We start from the raw sequence: 22255 nt of genomic DNA on the forward strand, positions 1-22255 counted from the left end.
TTTCTTCCTTTTTGCTTTCACTGCAAGGTGACTAGACAGCTAGAAGCCAATGCTCTGTTTATCTAAAGGTAAATGAGAAAAATCCCATCGCTGAAGTGTGTATTCATCTCTCTGTCTTTTCCACATTGAGGAATTTTCTAAGTCAGCTGACCAGAACCCTTTGCAATCCCAGTGAGAGGTACACACCCCTACCGGCACTTCATCCTCTTAGCCTGTATTTTAGGATTAGTCAAATTGAAGTGTCAGGTGCTGATATTCTGCTATTAATGTCTGTAAGGATCTGTGTTTTCTCCAGTGAAATTCCCTGGGTCAAGAGTTCACTGCTGAGCAAGCCCACGGTGGCCTCTCTCACATCAGATTTCAGAATTGCAGTGTCAGCCTCATGCCAGAAAGATCTTTCAGTGAGGTGCTTTCCTTCATGGATGAGCCATTTGTGGAAGCCAAGGTTGCCCAAGCCCAGTGCCCCCAGGCATTTTTCATGGCAAAACCAAGTGGCAGAGGGCTGGGCTCTTTTTGCATATTTTTTCTGCATTCCTCTAATAGCTAACATCTTATAATTGATATTTAGATAATATTGCAGTTCCCAAATGGTACATTAAAAGGCAAGTTGCCCAGAAGTCACAACTGTATTTTTTTGTCATTTACTGCACCAAAGATAAAGCAGAGCCCTGGTCTATTCTTAGAAGTGCTGCTGCTACAGTAACGTCAATTTGAAGTTTATCAGAACACTGCGCTGCACCAGTAGCACTTACTATATGGAATAATGTAATTATGCTATAGTACAACTATTCTCTATCTACACATACCCATGCACACACTAGATATCAAAGGTAATTTGGTTGATACAGCGTGTTTTATCTGCAGGGGTGACATAAACTGTCCCAGAAACAGGATTTTGCTCCACAAGACGAGCCTCCACCAAGAGAACTGGCTGACATACTTTCACATTCTAACTGCGCTGCCAAGTCCTTGCTAGCAACGATGTTTTAGCACTGGTGGAACTAGAAGAAAAGAGTTAGTGCCAGGAGTAACACCAATAAGCAATTCACAAAGATAATCCTCCATGCTCAGGCAGCTTGTCCAGGGGCTGTTTAGAACTCATGACAGCAAACAATTACTTTGTATAAACAGGGTCAGACATCAAGTTCCTTTATTCCATGAAGTAACAATCGGGGATGTGGGGCTGGCTGTAAATGTCCTCTTAGCTTGCTTCCTACCACATGGCAAGACAGTTTAATTATGTTTTGTATAATGATGAAACAATTACAGAGAAACTTCAATGTGATCACTGTTGTGTATTTATTTGATCAGGAAGGTAAGCATCACATCTCCAAGCAGATACAACAGCTGTAATGATATTGAACATAATTTGTAAAATAATGCAGGCAGATACAATACAATCTGAAATGCATTAAGCAGCATAATATATTCCATAATTCCAATGGGGAATAAGTTTGCAAAAGTGAGTGACTACCAGGTGCATCAGATGTACTGTAAACAATAAGTTTAGGACAACACATAGTTTTAAAGGGCTTTTAATCTACTCAGTGTTGTAGAAATAAATAAATATAACAACCACTAAAGACAGCAATGAGTAGAGTGCCAAACTGTAACTAAAGTGATGATTTGGGAAAAATTGGGGGATTGATACCTATCACATAATGTTCATTAATTTTTTTTGTCATCAGTTCTATGAACTTCTCAGAGTAGCTGGGATAAGAGCCTCCATCTTTCAGGAGCAGAACCAGCCCAACCAGGCAGAGCAGTCACAGTAAAGTTATAAAAGGATAAGACGATTAATGGTCACATAAAATACAGTTTTGACCTGCTTTCAGAACAGCTTTCATACAAAAAGCTTCCCTAATTTTTTCAACTTCCAAAATAAACCACTTCTAGTTGCACCTTTGTAAGCCAAAATCTCCTGCCATCTAACAGGCACTCTGTTTTCATTACTATTCCAGGTCCTGATCGATAAAACTAAAATTCAGGCAGGGTAAATTTCTACCTACTTTTCTTAAGGTGCTTAAAAGCAAATCAATAAATTACAGGGAGCTTGTGGTTTTCTGAACTTATCACCTCTCCTGCTGCCCGCACGCATATGTCTCAGCATTAGCTGGTAAGTTTACAGCGACACGGAGATTTCAAGAGTACAAGCCACAGGCACACAGTAAAACCTCTGGCACGTGCCAAGGAATAAAATGTCATGCTTATCTAGCCAGTATTAGCTGATATCGTTGCTGGGGCTGATTATGCCATTCAAGACAACTTACGGTAGTTTATGTGCATGAGTTATTACTAATAAGAAGTGTTGGAATTACATCACGGGGTAGAGGAAGAGGTATTCACACAGACTAAATTTAGCTGAGTGAAGCTAATCCCCATCCCCGGCGCCTTCTGTAGTCTGTGGAAATGTAAGCTTCTCTAGAAGGCAGTTCAGAGCATGAGGTTAATTTAGGCTGAAGTTACAGGAGACGCAGAAAGCTGATTTAGTGTGCCTCGGCCACAGCAAAAGGAGGGGACCCTCCTTGCACCTGCCTATGCTGGCCCTTCTTGAGCTGTCTCTAGTGTTTGCTGGGTGCTTCACAGAACCCAGTCAGTTGGCTAATGAACAGAAAACCACCTCAAGGACAGAAAAGTGATAGTCTTCAGCTGATTTAATGAGCTAAACTGGCTCAGAAGCATCAAAGCTGGTGGGTGCGAGTGATGAGCAGGGGTGGAGGGCAGTGCTTTGAGACTTGCCTGTTCCCACAGTGCTGAGCTGATCCTTTACCTCAGTTCTGCTGGGTAGCTTCACCCTTGGCTGCTCTGTAAATGGAGAGTTTAACAGTGGAAGTGGCTTAAAGGAGTCCCTACACCCCCACACCATAATTTCCCACCCCTGTTCTCAGGCTGCTGTCACTGTTGTGGGGCTGGATAACAAACTGATAGAAATGATTTCCCTGAAAACAGGGATTTGCTTTTGAGCCAGTGCAACTGCAGCAATGCAGGTAAGGCAGCAGCAAACAGCAACGCAGAACTGGAAGCTGCCCACGTGGGGCAAGACCATCAGCACCCGGCTTAGCTTCTGAAGCCAGCATCTCTTATGATGCCTTATAATTGCTTCTGGAGGAGAGTTTCTGCTGACTGTGTTGGGGGAATGAAAACAGCTTCCCTGGGCAAGAACAAGCACTTGGGAACAGGCCCTCCAGAAGGCTTCATTTATTCTCTCACCATAATAGCGGGAATTCAAGCCCTCTCTTCTGCGAGCATCTCACTTAGGTGCAAGACAGGTCAAAGCTGGGGGTCTGTTACATGCAGACAGCAGTGGGTGCCTGTGGTGGGTAAGGGGTGCCTGGAGGAGGTGGCGTAAGCTACATCTTAAACTTGCTTTGGCACTGATTTGCAGAACTGAGGAACGGTTTCTATGTCTTGGCTTCTTTGCTTAGAAGAGAGGTATATCAGTATCCAAAATAATAGTCTTTAGATGGAGCCAGACAGTCAGAAAGCAGCATCTTCTGATCTCTGCTGGTTTGACCCAGCTTTGGAGCAATGAGTTTGCATTGAAATCCTCCAGGCCACATTACCAAATTCCAGCCATGAAGCATTTCACTGGCTCTTCTTTCAGTATATAGTAATGGTGTTTGCTAAAGGAAACAACAGTTCCTCACAATAATTATATATAAAAAAATCATAGCAATTTTAAGTGGGCACCTATTAAATTTACATCAAAGATATTTGTTACAGTCAGCCTAAAGCTCATGGCTCACTTTGCCTTGCCTACAGCATTAAAAACCAAAGTGGAATCTTGATTGGTTGAATAACTGGAATATGTTTTATAGTTTGAAGGAGAGGATTCAAAATATATCTATGGATGTCTTACTTGATCTTTGTGCATCACCCTCTAGGACCACTACTGGAAAACGTAACCGCATTGCTTCGTGTGGGACTTGTGCCTGTCCTCACTTTCAGAAATTATTTTTTCCCCTGCAAAACCCTCTAATCCCAGGAACAGATTATCAGAGTCAGGGGGCACTCTGGACTCACAGCGTAGCCCTTCCTCTCAGCATGCCACCATCTGTGAATTTAAAGGCAATGAGTCTTATTTTCAGATTTTGAAAACTCCTTAGTTTGAGATACAAAAAATGTTTTAACAATATCAATCCAGCATAGGTACTTGCATACGTTCATGACCAAGTTTGCCAGGCTGACAGAGAACGTTAAGCTACCATGCCTTCTCCAGGGAGCAGCCCCTGCGTTGCTGCCACTTGCTGACTCTCAGGATATACACTGAAATAAGCTGTAACTGGGGGCACCCCAGGAGTCTCCCCAGCATTCAGATACCCACTGATGCACTGCATCTGCCAGCAGTTCTCTCCCCCTTCCCCACAAAGCAAACACCATTAAGGGTAGGATGTTCCCCTACATCGCCTGATTGCCCTCTGCCAACTTCCATCAACAAATCTCTGCCACCGTGAGTCCCCAGCGGGTTCAGTGCAAAGCGTGTCCTTCCTAGCCTTCACATGGGACTCGGCTGTAGCAACGGAGCCAAACATTCCTCAGTACTGGGAAACATGTTAGTGCTCACTGGAAGCTTGGTTGTGTCCACAGTATTTTCCACAAAGCTTGCTCTGTGAACTGCAGAGCGGCATGGGTCCAGAGTGCAATATGGCAAAGGTTAGTTAAGATATCAATGGATGCTTCCCAAAAAGGAGGGTGGTCGATCAACCTTGACCCTTATCATCAGCAATCTGCTTCAAAGGCAGTGGCTGGAAGCCTGTGACTGCAGAAGAGAGCACAGACAGAAATGTGTTTCTGTAAAACAGGCAAAAATGCATTCGGTGTGCCTTCAGAATTAAATTTTAACAAGGTAAATTGTGGGATCATGTTAAGTGAATGTCTACACGGAAGGGAGCGGGAGAGATTCATCTGTTCTTCTGCAAAACTTAGTGTAAGCAACATCCAGATATGGGGTAGTCAAATAGTATAGTACCTTCTCTAAGTACAACATGCATATGAGGAAACTTGGAATCGACTCCTGAAGAGGTAACAAAACCTGCAGTTGTGGAACTACTTCAGAAGTCATGAAAGGTTTCCATCCTGTTACCTCTTCCACCAACGCTAGGAACCTCAATGTGGGTGATCGCTGTGCAAACTTGTGCACACATGCATGTGACATATTTTTTTCATTAACTACTTTATAAAGCACTTTATTATGAATGTGTTATCTGTGTTACACTGTATAATCTTTAAGCAAAAATTAAACAGAAAGTAGACCCATTGCCAAAAATAAGAAACCATTCCCTCACATGAGATTGGGCTAAAAGAAGCTTGCAAAACTGCCACTCCAAGATGATTTTTCTTTATTGTGCGATGTATTTCCCCTTTGAATGGAAAATCTAGATGAATAAGCACAGAATTAAAATACAGGTGGACAAGAATTTTAATTAGGCATCTGCCAGCACACTCCACCAGATGAATCCAGTTCTCTGTATTTTACACAACTGGGCAACTAATTATTTTTCTTTCATTACAGCCATGTGAAATAACGCTTAGAGCATAACCAACCCGCAGTCTGATGACCTATGTACCAGGTCTAACCCAGTGACAGAAGATCACCTTTTGTTCTCCTGCCACCAGGCCTACACCCCATGTTCTTGCACTGTGATGGGTTCCATCCTTTCCTAGGTTATATTCTTCATTATGTTTACTACCTCTGGACTACAGCCATCATCAGACCACGGCCATCAGACCATCAACATTTTGCTGTGGGAAAAAGTTCCATTAACAGAGTTTTTCAAGTGAGATTCTGATTCTAATCAGGTTTAATTGAGGTTTTGGAAAAACAAAACTGTGGGGAAATTCTATCTACTTTTATGGCTTTTGGGAAGATGATGAGACAGACACAAGTGGTGAAGTATCTCAAACTTCTCTAACTACACACTTCGTATACAAGCCTAAAGTTAAATGTGATTAAAATGTACACACAAAAAAAATGTTGTAATTGTATGAAGGTTATCAGTCAAATTTATTTAGACTGTGTCCCTTAACACTAGGGTTTGTTTTTCTGGAAAACTAAGCTTCATCAAAAATGCCAACGTTGCCACACTAGAGCTGAACTTTGAAACTGTGACCTGTCACCAGGTGACCTTGTGAAGATCTTTTCACATTTCTGTGCCTCAATCCTCCATCATCTGGAACAATAAATAAGTAACTAAAAGCAGGAAGAGGGAATAATTTTTCATCCACCATCCTGCATCTGCCTTGTCTGTTTAGATCACAAGTGGTTCAGGGAAGGGCTTAAATTAATACCCTGTGCTTTTAACACTAAAAGCAAAATGAAGCCTGATCTACATGAGAGCCTAGGAGAGAGCTGTTGTAACTCATGGTAATGGTCTGGTCTCCCTTTAAAAGCATTTAAGGTCTTGCAAATAGCGAAGTGGCATTTTCCTCTTTATTTAATTACAAATGCTACTATGATAATTGATTGCTGAATGCTCATAAGGAGAGAGAAGGATCCTGTCCAAAGAAGAGAGAATGCAGCAGTGGACTGGCAGGACAAGCACAGCTCCTTGGTTCTGGTTCAGGAATGAAAAAACCTTGCTCTGCGCCTTCCCTAACCTCTCCTGTACCTTTTCTTCTCTCTTCCCCCGTATTTTCTTAAAGTTCAGCTGTACATATTCCTGTTGTGATTACACAGGATAGATTTTCTGACCCTTACATTTCATTGTGTAACTATTATTTACCTCCAGCTCCCACTTCAGCTGTAGTTACCAAAGTCTTGAATTTATTTTCTTATAGTAAGCTGCTACCTGAAGTGTCACGTGTATGGCATAACTCACTTCTTTCCCTCCAGGGGACCCTTTGCAATGTCAAACAATGTAAAGAAGCAAAGTAGGTCTTGGTTAGATAGTTATTTAAAGCCAGCAGGAATCTCTACTGCTGCCCAGAAAAGCAGGTTTCACCCTTTCCTCACCACTCACACTTTTCACCACTCTCATGCTGGCACCAGCACTGGGCTGCTTGGGGAGCCAGAGGGAATTAATCCAGTTGTTACTAACCTGGCAAAATACCTGGCAAAAAAATCAATAAAACCTTAAACTAGCCACAACAATGGAAAAAAAGGAAACCATAGTCTTAGTCAGGTCTAGGCTCTCTGCCTAGTCACGTTTAACCCAGTGACTTACTTGGGAGGACTCTGGAATCCACTGTTGTGTTTTCTCCCTTGTGAGAGAGAGTTAATCACATGTGACGACAAACCTACAGCTTTCTTTTTTTTCCTCAGTGAAACCAAATGTGTACAGTTCAGTGGTTTGCTTCTGCTTCCTTCCTTTACAGCTAGAAAGAAGTAATGTTACAGCATTAGGTGAAAATATTCTTTGCTCTTCTTTCCTATTTTGCATGCATTGGTCCTGCAGGAATTTCAACAAATCACTTCCTCCTTCTCTGCTCAGCAAGAGTGGCAAATCCTACACCCAGATTTTCAGTTTATCTGTTCCATAGGTCAGAGGAAAAGTTTGTCATATCATCTGATTTTTACTGCTGCTTACAGTAATGGATGTACTTACTACTTCAGCAAGGCACCCTGGTTTTGGCTGAGATAATTTTCTTCTTAGTAGCTGGTACTGTGCTGTGGTTTTGATTTAGTATGAGAATAACATTGATAACACACTGGTGTTTTAGTTGTTGCTAAGCAGTGCTTACGCTAAGATGGGGACTTTTCAGTTTCCCATGCTCTGCCAGTGAGGAGGTGCACAAGGAGCCGGGAGGGAGCATGGCCAGGAGCTGACCTGAACTAGCCAAAGGAATATTCCACATCACTGAACGTCCCGCTGAGTAGCTGGCCAGGAGGGGCTGATCGCTGCCTGGGGCATCGGTCAGTGGGTGGTGAGCAATTGTATCGTGTATCACTTGTTTTTCTTGGGGTTTATTCCTCTCTGGTTCATCCTTTGTTATTATTACTATTAATCAACACTTATTACTTTATTATTAATTAGTATAATATTTTCATTTATTTAACCTATTAAATTGTTATCTCAGCCCACCGGTTTTGCCTTTTTCCAGCTGTTCTCCCCATTCCTGCTGGGGTGAGCACGCAGCTGCCCTGGTACCCAGTTGCCAGCTGGGTTTAAACCATGCCAGAAGGCACAGAACTCTACTCACCCTCCAGGGGCTGGTTCCACAGGTCCTACGTGTGACAATTTTAAATTGATGCTCTGCTGGGTTGTGGGGAAACAGCCAGGGAGAGCCTGACACCGTCCCGCTGGGATTTGTTCAACCACAAAAAATTCACCCGCAGCCAGCTGCAGGGCAGAAACCGGAGGGCTTTAACAATGAAGCTCCGCCAGCTTCAGCACCTCTGTCCCGGCAGACGACCTGAAACGCTGTATTTGTGCGCGACTTCTTGCTTGCAGCGATTTCTCCGCCCGTCCCTTCTGGCCGGGCCCGTGGCTCTGCCCGCCTTGTCAGCTAACGGCGAAGGGACCCTCGGGCCGCCTGCGAGGCCATCAGTCGCCACCGCCGCCCCAGGGCCCGGCTCACGGCACCAGCCGCCGGCCCCGGCCCCGGGCCAGCAGGACCGCTGCCGGCCTCGCCGCCCGCCCCGGGGCTGGCTCCCCACGGCCCCGCTTCGCCCGCCGCCAGCGCCCCCCGGGCCGGGCCCGCCTGCCCCTGCCCCGCCAGGCAGCCGCGCCGCCGCGGCACAGCCACGCTGCGGGCCGGCCCAGCCCGCGGGGAGGCGGGAGCCGAGGGCGGCCAGCGCCACCCTTGAGCCTCCGTCCTTGGCGGGGACTGAGCGCGGCGGCCGCCACCCCCCGAGTGCCGCCGGGGGAGGGGGGGGGGGCGGCCCGGCCCGGCCCGCGGGGCCCGCCCCTTCCGCTGCGGAGCCCTCATTGCCCGAGCCGCGGACGGCAGCGCCGGTGCTTATCTCGCCTCTCGCCGCCGTGAGCCTTGCTGGTGGGTTTGAGGCGAGGGGGGCTGGTAAGGTTCCCTCTCCGGGGTGGGGGGTGCCGGTGCGTTGCGCAGCCCGCCCTCCCTTCCCCAGGCGGCTGGGCCCTGCCGGGGCTGGGCCCCGTTCTCCGGCGCGGCGCATTGCTGCGCGGGGGCGGCCGGGTGGTGCCCGGTGCGGCGGGGGCCGGGCCGGGGCCCCCCGGCCTGGGGTGGGATGGTGGCCGCCGGCTCGGCCCCTGGCCGTGCGGAGGGACCCGCCGTGCTGGCCCCGGCCCCGGTCCCGCCGGCTCGGCGGGGGTGTGGGGGAGGTGGGAGGTGCGGCGCAGGGCTCCGTGGGCTGAGCCTCGGCGCCGGGTGGAAAGCAGCCGGGGAAATCCCGGCAGGCTTACAGCTCCCCAACTGGTCGTGGGTTTATTACCAGTCTCGCAGCGGGAGCCCTCGTGGGCGTTTTGAATAGAGGCGGATGCCGGAGAGCCGTTAAGGCAGGAGGCTGTGGAAGCTCTGCCCGCAGGAGGCTGCTCTGTCCGGTGCTGCCGAAACCGCCTCTGCCGCGCTGCAGCCCCGCGTAGGCACCAGCGAATGCGGGGGGGGGTGGGGGCTGGTAGCTGTGGGGTGGCAGGAGCCCTGTGGGCAAGGGCAGTGTGCCCCTGGGCCACTGTGCGTAACCCGCCGTCAGCAGTGACTCACAGCGCTTTCATCGGTGAGCCTGGCTGTGGCAGGGGACACTTACAATTCCGAGTGTGTTTCGGTTCCCCCTGCCTTGCTCTGAACCAGACCTTTCTGTCTCTTTCAGCAGAACACCATGGCCACTCTCAAGGAGAAGCTGATGACCCCTGTTGCTGCCCCGTCCACGGTCCCAAACAACAAGATAACCGTTGTGGGGGTTGGACAGGTTGGGATGGCCTGTGCTATCAGCATCCTTGGAAAGGTACAGCTCAAGGGCAACGTGCTCTTCGGCTTCCCACTGCTGTAGTGTTAGGCACTGCCTGTTTGTCTTAACGAATGGTGGGAAATTTGGTCGGTTAGTACAGGAATTAATTATTTGCCCCGCGTGTAAGCAAGCAGTGACCTACACTCTTCATGCAAGGCTGACCTCCCCATTCAGCTTCTCCTTGTTCTCTCACCTTTCCATCTGGGCTTAGCAATAAATCTCTCATTAGGCGGAGTTATTTTGCAGGCTGCTTGGAAAATGTAATGAGCAATGGCTCTGAAGTCCCAGCCAAATTTTTTTCTCTTTTTAATTTTTCCACAACAAAGCTGGAGTCTGCTTGGTGGGAGAGCTCTGCTGGGCAAAGAATGCAGACAGAGCAGAAGTCCATGTGAAATACAGGATAGGGATCAGAGCTACCAGTGTTTGCTTTTTACTTTAACACATGTGCTGTAATCACTGAAAATACTGCTATCCCCTTCAGTAGACTGAAGTAGACTTATTTCTCTTAAGCCCTTATTGTGTGGTTATATGACTTTATTGTTTCCAGAGAGGTTTTAGCTAGTTTTTCAAAGGGTAAAACCAAAGGGCTGGACTTAGAGGTTGTTCTGACTTTTCCCGTTACTGGTTTATTTTGGCAAATCTCATGTTGCAGTCTTTGAGCAAAGCAGAGGCTTATTATGCAGTAAGGATCTCTTGTACTTTGTACTCTTTTTGGAATATATTGTGCATGAGTTAAATTTGGTTCCTGTTGTGCTGTTTTCAAAGACAAACAGGAGCTGCAGATCCTTTAAAAAAGAAGGCATAAAAAGATACACCCTTTTACCTTATCTACTTGCAGGGGCAGATCTTAAACCGGGTAGCTCACAATGAGATCAAAAATCTTGCAGATACTACTAAACCATCTATATTTTATTTGGAGATGATTCTTCTACCTATTACATTGATCATGTATATTTTATAGTACTGGGGTTTCAATAATTAAAAAAAAAATCTTAAGGTTTTTCACTTGCTGATATTCCTGAGCCTTGTGAGCAAGGAAAAACTGACAATAAGAAAAGGTCATGGTGAAACTAATTACTGATATGAAAGTAACAAATAGGTTTTAAAACTATATAACTAAAGGAGAAATTTAATGGAAAAACAATGGCAGTTCACTGTGGGGTTTTAATTTACTTTTTTTTTTGAAAATGTTTGCCTCTTGTGGTCTGAACTCATTATCTTTGAAGGAGTACTGTAACCTGTAAGGCTGGCACAGAGGGAGCTGGGTGAAGTTACCACAAACCAGTACAATACAGCATTCATCTGTGTTTAACATGCTGCTCTAAGCAGGATCAAATTGTGCTTTCAGAAGTCTAGACACAAAGTCTTGCTGTTAATGAGTTGCATGCACCAAACCCAGAGTAAAAAAGGGTTTTTAAATTTTTCAAGCTTGGATTATGGCATGATGGAGTCTATTTCAACCAAGCTTCTGCTCTCTTATTTTATACTGCTGCTTATACTTGTGATAGAATATTTTTAAAACAAAACCGTCTGATTCTTGTCACTGAATCAAAATCATAGAATTGGTTAGGTTGGAAAAGACCTTGTAAAATAGTCCAGCTGTTAACCCAGCACTGCCAAGTCCATCACTAAACCATGTCCCTAAGCACCACATCTACACTTATTTCAAATACCTCCAGGGGATGGTGACTCAACTACTTCCCTGGGCAGCCTGTTCCAATGCTTGACAAATCCTTTGGAGAAGAAATTTTTCCTGCTATCCAATCTAAATCTCCCCTGGTGCAACTTGAGGCCATCTTCTCTTGTCCTGTCACTTCTTACTTGGGAGAAGAGACTTTCACCCACCTCACTACAACTTCCTTTCAGGTATTTACAGAAAGTGATGAGGTCTCCCTTGATCCTCCTTTTCTCCAGGCTAAAAAACCCAGCTCCTTCAGCTGCTCCTCAAAAGGCTTGTGCTCTAGACCCTTCACCAGCTTCGTTGCCTGTCTCTGGACACAGCACCTCAATGTCTTGTAGTAAGGGGCCCAAAACTGAGCACTGTATTAAAGGTGCAGCCTCACCAGTGCTGAGTACAGGGGGACAATGACTCCCCTAGTCCTGCTAGCCATGCTGTTTCTGATACAAGCCAGGATGCTGTTGGCCTTCTTGGGCACACAGCTGCTTATATTCAGCTGACTGTGACCAATATGGTGTGGCTTTGACTTGTGCAAGATGGCTGGCTCCCCAGGATGTCTTTTTGTTAAACCATGGCATGAAACTTTGTACTTAATTTCCTATACTTCAATATGTAGGTGCAGTTGAGTTTTAGATGTCTTTGAATTTTATAAAATTAAACGGTGTGATAATACTAACTTTAGTTTACTGGTGTAGTATTCACTATATAAGTTTGACTGACACTGAAACTTCCATGTCTGTTATTTTTAGCTCTCTGTCAATTAAAGACAGGTCACTGGTGCTGCCATAGTGTTTTAGAAATGGAAACATCTCCACAGTCACAAGTCAGCTGTTTTAAGTTGTGTTTGGTGACTGTGTAGACTTTGTTCCTGTGTGTGCTAAACATGAGCTGAATTCTTCTCTGAGCAAAACTGATGCAAATTCATTAAATTAGTCATTGGAGCTATTCCAGGTGCTCTTCTGTTTCAGTGGGCACTGGCTCCTTGAACTTGTTGAGTCTGGTGAATATTGGTTGCAAAGTCTAGACTGAAAGATCAGATTGTCAGACTGCATGTGTATAAATCTATCTGTAATTGCACATGTGCATATATTCTTTTTTAAATTTTGGTTACACTGACTTATTAATTTAACACCAATGACTTCAGTTAAGGGTACTTTTTCATAATGTTTAAATAACTGAGTACAGATTCTTATGGGTTTTCTCCAGCAGCTGATACAGCTGTGAAAGGAAGCACTGTAGAAAAGCAATAAACTAACATTTTAACGTATGACATGAAAAACTTAAATATGCTTGCAGTTAAATGTATTTTTCCCACAGGAAAATTGGTGCATATTGTTACACGCTTAATTTAGTTGATGCTAATAAGTAGTATTTCCATGTGAAGTAATGAGCGTTATCTTTATATCAAAATTCAGGTTAGTACTTCTCCATTTTCCTAGGTATCTACACCCTGTCTGAAACCATTAAACTTTTTTTATGCTGTTGAAAAAAGTATTACTGCAAGCAAGCTTCTCTGTTTAATTTTATGTAATGTACTGAATGACAAGCAATGAAGTATAGTAGAATTTGCAAGGGTAGTGAACACATCTGTCAAAAGGCAGTAGAACTTTGTATTGGAGGAGAATGCAGTTTTCCTCCACCCCTGTATTTCACTGTTCTCCTGTTCTGAGACTTTCGTATATTCTCCCAACTTAACCTGCCTGGACAGCAAGCATACATGGCTGAATCTGTTCTGCAAATTAAATATAATGTAGTAACTCTAGTAGAGAAAAATTAGGTAAAGAATCTTTTCTCAGTACTGTTTTTAGTATTGAGGAAAATGAAGTCTGATCCTGTTTATGAAATGGTTGAAGGAATGTTACAAGAGAGTACTTACATACCTAATAGAACACACCACATAATTAGCAAGTATTTTAAATAGGCTTATTTGCTGAACAGAGGTAGGGGTTTGTTACAAGCTTGAAAGCTGCAACTTTTCTCCTAATAGTAATAACTAAACCATGCAGTGTCTGGCTAGCAAAAGGTTAGCTACGCGTGCAAACTCCCCACGAATAATACCTTTTTTTGGAAAGTCTGAATGAGTTTTATAAACCTGTGCTGTAGTAGCCTCTGACTTTGCTACTGTGAGATACATCAGAATACTGATACAGTGCTGTCCTACTGGTTGACCTTTGGAGAAGAGATACTTTCAGATACGTAAGGTGTTACTTTAAAATGTAATATAGCTCAACTCAGGCATAACATTAACATGAGAGTTAACTGTTTCATTGACTTGTTCAATATTTGTTGTCTTCAGAGTCTTTGTGATGAGCTTGCTCTGGTTGACGTTTTGGAAGACAAACTGAAAGGAGAAATGATGGATCTGCAGCATGGGAGCTTGTTCCTTCATACTCACAAGATTGTGGCAGACAAAGGTGAACCTCAGTTTCTTTAATTTAAGACTGATATTCTGTGAGCTTGCTTAATATTGGAGCACTAGTTGTGCAGTCCTAAGGAACTCAAAAAATTTGGCATTGAGAAGTTAAAAAGTGTATGAATTGAGGTGAGAGTTTGAACATCATAACAATGGGAGTGGCTTTTAATCTGGGCTTTCTCTTACATGACCGCTTCAGTTTTGTGCTTATTGTGTAAAATTGACCTTAATGAAACTCTAGTACTACTTTGATGGAGAAGAAATAGTATTGCTATTGGGATAGTGCAAATGAGATTCAGAGGGTTTGAATGTACTCTCAAAACCCATATATTGATCTGTCACAATAATGTTAAGAGATGGTGCTAGCTTTAATATTGATGTCATCTTTTTGGGTTTGAATGCATGTACAGTGGAGAAGCTACCCATAATACCTGTATGAACATGATGCTATTAAAATTTAACACATTCTGTATCTTCTCCCCCATGCTCTGATGTAGACTATGCTGTCACAGCCAACTCCAAGATTGTAGTAGTAACTGCAGGAGTTCGTCAGCAAGAGGGGGAGAGTCGTCTCAACCTGGTTCAGAGGAATGTGAACGTCTTCAAATTCATCATTCCTCAGATCATAAAATACAGCCCCAACTGCACCATCCTAGTGGTTTCCAACCCAGGTAAGGCAATATTTTCCTATTCTATAGGAAAATTTATACTTACAGATTCTGTTTGTTGGAGAGCTGGTGTTTTATCAGTCTTCTCAAATACAAATTGAATATTGAAAACTAATACCTTTTGTGTGGACATCTGCCATGTAGGTGCTAACAGCAGAATACAAACTATACTCTGTACTTTGCAATGCTTTCTTTATTCAGAACTTCTCATGGTGTCCATATTTTAAAAGCATGCCTCATGGTAAATACTTCAGTTCTTTATGTATTTAGGCTTAAGCAGTAGGTAGTTTAAAATTTTAATCTTTAAAGGAGACACCATTTTGCTTTTAAATTGTTTGTAAATCATAACTTTCTTTTGTGTCTGGATATGTGGCCATTTTTCAGGATGAGGAGCTTACCATGTAGTCTTGGATATATTTTCAGGAAAAAGAATTTGCATGCTGAAGCCTATGGTAGGGGAAAGGTTAACTGTACTACATAGTTCAGTTAAATTAGAAAAGAATTAGTTATAACTTGCAAGCATCTCACTGCAGCGGGACAGCTTGGATACTGGGATGTCTAAAGCTGACTGCTTCAGTATCTGAGTGAAGCCATTACTACAGAACCCTGGCAGTGAAGTGACTGCTTTTAAGGATAACCGGGCAGAGTCAAAACAATGTATGTAAAGCTAGCAGCTCAGCTGGTAGTTGAGTAATTGGCTGGTACACAGTCAGTACTACTGAATACTAGTGTACTGAGCAAGTACAGTTTATGGCCATTCTAAGCACTTATCTTAAAATCAAACTGAGTCAAAGATCAATTCTTGTTCTAGCAAGGCTGAATTCAAACTACAGTTCTCTTTGCTGGAGAGCAGTTGCAGGAAGAGAATGGCATTGCTTTTTCAGAATTATTTTTATAATGCTTTGTTTTCTCAATGTGTGCAGTTTTGTTCCCTAGTCTCATATAGTGGAAGTTATTATGAGCCCGTTAGAAGGGACTTCAGGGTGTCAGCTGCATGTGTGTTGGTATGTGACCTTGATGTCCTTCTCTGTTTTAACTTCCCCAGATCTGTCTGGGCTGTAGCTCAGATAGCGCTGTCTGCAGCCTGTCCTGTGGAAAGCTGTACTGTAGGCAGTGGTGATTGCAAAGCAGAGCTCAGAGTCCAGATGTGTGTCTCTGCACCTGAAAGGCAGGCTGTCCAGTTGTACCTGTTGGATAGGAAGGTGCTCTGTAGTCTGTAAAGATTACTATCATCTGGACAGGAACTGCCCCAGCTGAAGCTGTAGGGAAGCTGTGGCTGATGAGCATGCCACTGAAAACAGCAAAGTGTGAACTGTACTGAGGTAATGTGCTTTGGGTGCCTGAGCAGAACAAACTGTATTTCAGACCTATATACAGAAATAAATTCCCTCCTGAGAACTGGCTGGCTTTTGAGAGCCATAACCAATTATTGCAGCCTGTTTATTATGGTTGCTTTGAGCTGTGGATTAGAGCTTTTTCTCTCTGCTGACATTCCTTTCTCTGCCCCAAACTAAGTTTGTTTTTTTTTCTAAGACTGTAATTAGAGCCAAATGCAGCTAAAGCATATTGTTCACCTGGCTCTTCGTGCTACAGAGGTAATAAGTGTAGAAACTGCTTAATGCATAAATCTGTTCAAGAAATTAAACTGAAGTAGTTACCAACTAGAAAGAGTATGTAAATCTCAGATTTTTTTGTTGTAAATTGCTTGACCTTACTGTGATGATGAAGTGGTAGGTAACATTACTTCAGGAAGTTGCTTCAATGTTTTAGCACAAGTTCAGTCCCAATTCTCGATGCCCCTAGGGATTTAGCTGTGACAAAAAAATGCCTCCAACTTTAGCTCATAGGATACTAATCTCAGAAGATGTTCCTCAATTGTCTTTGAACAGCAGCTTGTTGGGTCCTAAATTTCAAGCTGTGCATGTGTTTTAATCCCCCAAATGGTCAGACCTAAAATACTTTGATCAATGAGCACAACTGTGTTGAGTCATCCTGATTGCCCTACTACTTGCAGTAAAATTATTGTTGGGGCATTCTTGGTGTATGTGAATGGTTAAACTTACTGTGCGTGTTTTTCTTTTCAGTGGATATATTAACTTATGTCACATGGAAGCTGAGTGGCCTGCCAAAACACCGTGTGATTGGAAGCGGCTGCAATCTAGACACAGCTAGATTTCGCTATCTGATGGCTGAGAGACTTGGTATCCACCCAACTAGCTGCCATGGCTGGATCTTGGGAGAACATGGTGATTCTAGTGGTAAGGAGCAGTTCTGACCTCCTTGGGAATAAACAATGCAGTATTAGAGGTTGAGGCCTAAGGAGTGTTACAAAAATCTGAAAGAGCAGATGAAGCTGAGCTCAAGTAACTGGCACTTTGGTGTATTTTAATGGAGATTAGAGTTGAGACAAGTCCAGGAAATCTAGCAACACTTTTTAATAGTTGTGTTCTAAAGGCTGCAGTTTACTGCTACTGTTTATCCTTATTTTTTGGAGTATTGTAACTTAACCTGTAGCACAGTTCTCCTCTGAAAGCAATATTAGCTCATTAGGTCAATGGCAGAGCTTGTTGCAAGTTGTAGAAAAAGCTAGCAATCCAGATTCAGGCTAAGAAAATTATCCCTTACCTTACTTTGTGACTTTTTGCCATGTTATTTAAATGAGAAGATGGTTTAAAAAAATGTGAAATCAAATAAGCTTATTTGTCTTAGTTCAGATCACATATTTCAAGCCTGAAACGATGTAGAGAATCTATGTAGATTGGTACTGCTTCATATTTTAATGCTGTGTATTTTTTTTAAGGGAGACACCTCTTCAGTGTCCCACTGCATTTAATCAAAGTACAGTGTCTGATCAACAGTATTTACTGAAGCAAGCCCTACATTGTAATGAAAGCAGAGCTTGGCTAAGTATAGACAGAACTCCTCTTCCTTCAGTGTAATAGTTGCTTTTGCTTTAATGTAACCAAGGATTCCTAGTTATTTCACTGGAACAGAGAGTAAGTCTGCTGTAAGTTTCCAATATGAAGGGAGACCTGCAGATTCCTCTCTTGATATTCTTAAGTTTGCATACTGCTACCATGTTACTCAGAGAATTCCTGAAGGCTAACCCCAGTACTGATCAGTGGGACAGCAAATCTGTACTTGCTACATTTTTGGGGTAAAATTTTTTTTTAAAGGTTGAACAGCTAAGATGTGTCTTTTTGCTAGAATTTGAAGTTTGACTTCAAAAATAGCTGCCTGCACCTTCCAAGGACAAAGTTCTGTGTTCATGTGGTGTTTTACTTGTTAAAGAGTCAATACTAAAGCATTTCTCATTTCACTCCGAGAGTTCTCAGAATTAACTGTAGTTGAAGCACATTAAGCTTTCATTTAAACACTATTGTGGTTCTGGCTACTACTACTTTGTTTCTGGTTAACTTAAGTGGAGAGGTAGTAGCTAAGTGCTGTTGAAACTTATGTCTTCTCTCTGTTACAGTGGCTGTTTGGAGCGGAGTTAATGTGGCAGGAGTTTCCCTCCAGGAGCTGAATCCGGCCATGGGTACTGACAAAGATAGTGAGAACTGGAAGGAAGTCCACAAGCAAGTGGTTGAAAGGTACGGTGACTTGAGGAATAAGGTAGATAAGTGCAATGCTGAAAATAGCTAGTCCACACACTGCCTCCTTGTCGCTGCCCTGCCATTCTGCTGCAGCTTTCATGCCCTTTTATTCAGGTTGCATCAGTAAGTGGAACTACTGTTTTAAACACAAATGCAGGATTTCAGTTGGTAAGCTTTATGATCTTGTGTCAAGAGAAGCTATTGTATAACATACCCACTTCAGTACTGCAGTGCTTAGAGCTGTGTGCATTTTTCTCAGAAGTAGCTTCTTAAATGGTTAACTTTGAACAGAGGGCACGAGACTCTTGAGAAGGTAGTATGTTCCTATGAGCAGTGTTTTTTTTTATAATAAACTCCAGTTTATTTTTATTATTTTGGGAAAATTTTTTTCATTGATTTAGGAAAACTTGTCTAGAAGTAACTATACATATTGCTAAATGACTTGACTTCCTTGTGAAATAAGGACTATGCTGGTGTAAAGTATATGCAGATGTTGATTAAAAAAATTAGGATGTGTGTATGTAGGTAGTGCTCTGACTCTAAATGTTTACATGATTCCAAATGCACTCGGAATGATTGAGCCACTGACCTGAATAGAGAACTTGTTCAGTTACAGGTGTCTGTTTTCCTACTTAAAACTAGGAACTGTTCATAGCTGGAAGCTTTTTCTTTTCAGCTAATCCTGTGAGAACAATAGGGCTTATTTGTTACACATATGGGATAATGCAGACTTTATGCTTTAAACTCTTAACACTGAAATACATAACTTTCCTACTTTGACATTTAATTCCAAAACTTACAATGTCACAGGTGTTTCAGGTTTTTTAAATGGTAAACATTCACTTATCTTCAGACTTAGCAGCATTTGTACAGTGTCTTGAAGGCATCTTAATGCAACTATTTCAATATTTCCTTAGTGCCTATGAGGTAATCAGACTTAAGGGATACACAAACTGGGCTATTGGCCTTAGCGTTGCTGACCTCTGTGAGACAATGCTGAAGAACTTGTGCCGGGTTCATTCAGTCTCAACACTGGTAAAGGTAAGAAGTGGTGGCTAAATGAGTGCTCTAGTTTATTTTGTTATGGAAAAGCTAATTGTCTCAATTAACAAGGTGCTTAACAAAGGAAGCTTTGTAAAACACTACTGTGAATTTAAAATGGGAGCTTACTATTGCAACTTTTTCTAATCTGACCTCTTAGCCTGCCCTTCTCACAAGTATGGAGCTGAAAATAAGTTCTTTGTACTCTACCCAATGTTGTACTAACCTCGTGTAAAGTTTGCCATGTGTGGCATGCAGGTTCATTAAAAGGAAGTTTCAGTGCAAAAAATACAAAAATACATGAAGACCCATCTGCAATTCCATGAACCACTGCCTAGTGAAGGTGCTAGGGAAAAGAGCTGTGTCCTTTTTATAGCTAGTGTAACTGGCTGCATCTGGTCTGTACCAGCAGTATAACCTCTGGTGCAGCAAGGACTCTGAGCGGGCTGAACTAACTGCTCCCTCTATAGTAAGAAAAAAAGACCTACCCTAATCCTATGTCTGATTCCTGTTAGCTACTTGCTGTATATAAATAAGGGGTTTGGAGGTGGGGTTTCTGAAATCAGCTATCTCAGTATTGCCAATCTATTGGTTTAGAACATCTCTATACTTTTGACTTTCTCAAATAGTATGTCATGATGGAAAATTTTCTGCAGGTTGCAAAATTATGTTCTTGAGCTCTGTTCTCAGGCTTCCTGCTATACAAAGCAAAAGCAGGTCTGGAGTGATGGGTTCATGTCTGAGTGATCTCTTTTGTTTGTGGCAGGGCATGTATGGCATTGAGAACGATGTCTTCTTGAGCCTTCCTGCTGTCCTAAGTGCCTCTGGATTGACAAGTGTCATCAATCAAAAGCTGAAGGATGATGAGGTGGCTCAGCTGAAGAAGAGTGCAGATACATTGTGGAACATCCAGAAGGATCTCAAAGATCTGTAACTCATGAATGTTAATTCCAGCAATAGAAAAACAGCATGTTGTGTGCAAATGTGGGCTCTACTCACTACACGTATCTAAGGTTAACATTTAATGCTCTTCCAGACTGAGCTTTGTCCATAGTAGCTAAACATATGCTTGCTGTAACGCACAGACCTTATGAACAAATAAAGCAATGTTCAGGCATGTTTTGTTGTCCTAGTGACTTATTTACAGTGTTCAAATACTACCTAGTTTACTCTAGCGTTCTCTGTTAAAACTTTCCACAGACTACATGGAAGTGTAGACATGCAAGTCCTTAAAAGGTTAGAAACAATGCAGAAATTCCACTACAGGCAGTTATGCTGGTACAACCTTACTGGAAGCCTCTTCCATGTGAATTTTCAGTCCAGGTGCAGACTAAGTGTAGTTCATTCCCAAACTTGTTTCTGATACAGTACTTCCTATTTTTTTTTTTTACTGATGGGTAGAAGAAATGGAATGGGGATTTGCTTCTGGGCCACTTGCCAAAAATACACCATTGTTAGGATTCTGTGTGCTGTTGGCCTAGAAAAAGGGTCCTGTAGATCCTTCTCTCTTCTGGATTCAACTATTTTGACTGTTATTGGTGACTGCTTTTCATCATGTTTAGAATAAAAAGATTCTTTTGTATTTGATTACCAAAATCCAAGAGTTAGTCTGGGGTTCCATGGTAATCTTGCTTATAGAACAAGTCAAATTGGGCCCTTAATCTCTAAACTTCAGTGTGGTTGTTTCACAAGTGCTTATATACTTGAGGGGGGGAAAGATTTTTAACAAGTCCTAAAATTTAATTCCTTAAATCCTTAAAATTATGGAGTAGATAGTGACTATAAAATAACCACTATTTGCTTGGCATGCTTAGAACTGCTCAACCTAGATGTCCAAAGGACAAAGAGTCTTAAATCAATCTATCTTGTATCATAATTCAAGGGCCTGCAATTATTTCATAACAAATGGTCTGAGACTAAGTTGGAGTAATTTAAAGGCCTTTTCTAGCTCCATTAAAATGCTTGAGTAGTGGGCTAAAACACTTTCACAAGCAAGTAGCTTAATTTTGTAGCTCCTTTTGAAAGAGATCAAGCAAGTCTTGTCATATTGCAAGGTAACTCCTGTGACTTCATAAGTATCATGTAGTCGGTGAAATAGATGCTGGCGACAGCCTTATTTGCAAAAGGTCTCCCAGGGAAACCTTAATGTTTTTATTTTCAGGTTAAATGCTAGACTTCTGGTAGGAGAGGGAAAATTATAGTCTGCTTTCATAACACTGTGTGGAGATCTTACTGGAAGGCTTTCCACACCTGGATGGGTTAGCTTAAGATCCTGCTAAGAACTGTTCATCATCAGCTGTCATGAGGAAGATGGCATAAACTGCTGCTCTCTGTGGGATGTACCCATGAGCAACTTTCACCTGAGCACACATAGCTGGCTACCTTGCACAGTTCTTTTCTGGCTTCGTTCTTAAACTGTTCTCAGTTAGCAAAAGAGTTCACAGCTGTGTTCTAGGGTGTGATCTTGCAGGATTCTTGGGACTGATGTGCATCAAGAGGCATCAGTTGTCTTAGAAGAGAGGGAGTGGGCCCTTTTCCCTTCTGATAGTGAATCTTGGGTCTTTTTTAAAGATCTGTCAGCTACAATAAAACTGAGTTTTGTCCCAGTTTGCATCCTCACCTATTAAATTGTAGGGTCATACCTTGTTCTGTAGTCAGTAACCTGAGACCCAAAGTAGGACGTTTTGAGAGGAACATGGTATTCAGTGCTGGAGCTGGGACACTACTGTCACCTACTGTATGTCAACTACTTCAGTCCCTTCTGAGTCCACAGAGGGATGGTTTTTATTAATGATCATAGACTTAACAGTACAAGAATCTTTTATGCCTAGATATTAAGCAACCAGAGAGCTAATGACAATCTCTATTAAAAAAAGTGTGGTCTGTTACAAAAAAGAGTAAATACAGATGAAGCATGTAACTGAAGGAATAAGGAAAGAACATTAATTTGCATGATGAATGCTTTTCTTAGCACATCAGCAGCCTCACTGTGCCAACTACTGC

The 22255-nt window shown here is 42.7% G+C and overlaps 1 protein-coding gene and 1 long non-coding RNA gene across 2 annotated transcripts; one reads left to right on the plus strand and one right to left on the minus strand.

Moving 5' to 3' along the window:
- Positions 1–5173: 5173 nt before the first annotated feature.
- On the minus strand, positions 5174–8298 carry LOC130149927 (uncharacterized). Its single transcript, XR_008822064.1, has 3 exons — positions 8140–8298; positions 7164–7314; positions 5174–6170 (listed from the first exon to the last, which is right to left on the minus strand). It is a non-coding gene; the product is annotated as an uncharacterized LOC130149927 (long non-coding RNA).
- Positions 8299–8912: 614 nt separating this feature from the next.
- On the plus strand, positions 8913–20369 carry LDHB (lactate dehydrogenase B). The gene is made up of 8 exons (XM_056340208.1): positions 8913–8931; positions 9722–9853; positions 13831–13948; positions 14445–14618; positions 16700–16873; positions 18091–18208; positions 19129–19252; positions 20019–20369. The coding sequence occupies exons 2-8, from the start codon at positions 9728–9730 to the stop codon at positions 20184–20186; spliced, it is 1002 nt and encodes a 333-aa protein (XP_056196183.1). The 5' UTR covers positions 8913–8931; positions 9722–9727; the 3' UTR covers positions 20187–20369.
- The last annotated feature ends 1886 nt before the right edge of the window (positions 20370–22255 follow it).

The sequence above is a fragment of the Falco biarmicus genome, chromosome 5 (genome assembly GCF_023638135.1).
Source record: "Falco biarmicus isolate bFalBia1 chromosome 5, bFalBia1.pri, whole genome shotgun sequence".
In the NCBI taxonomy this organism is placed as follows: Eukaryota; Metazoa; Chordata; class Aves; order Falconiformes; family Falconidae; genus Falco; species Falco biarmicus.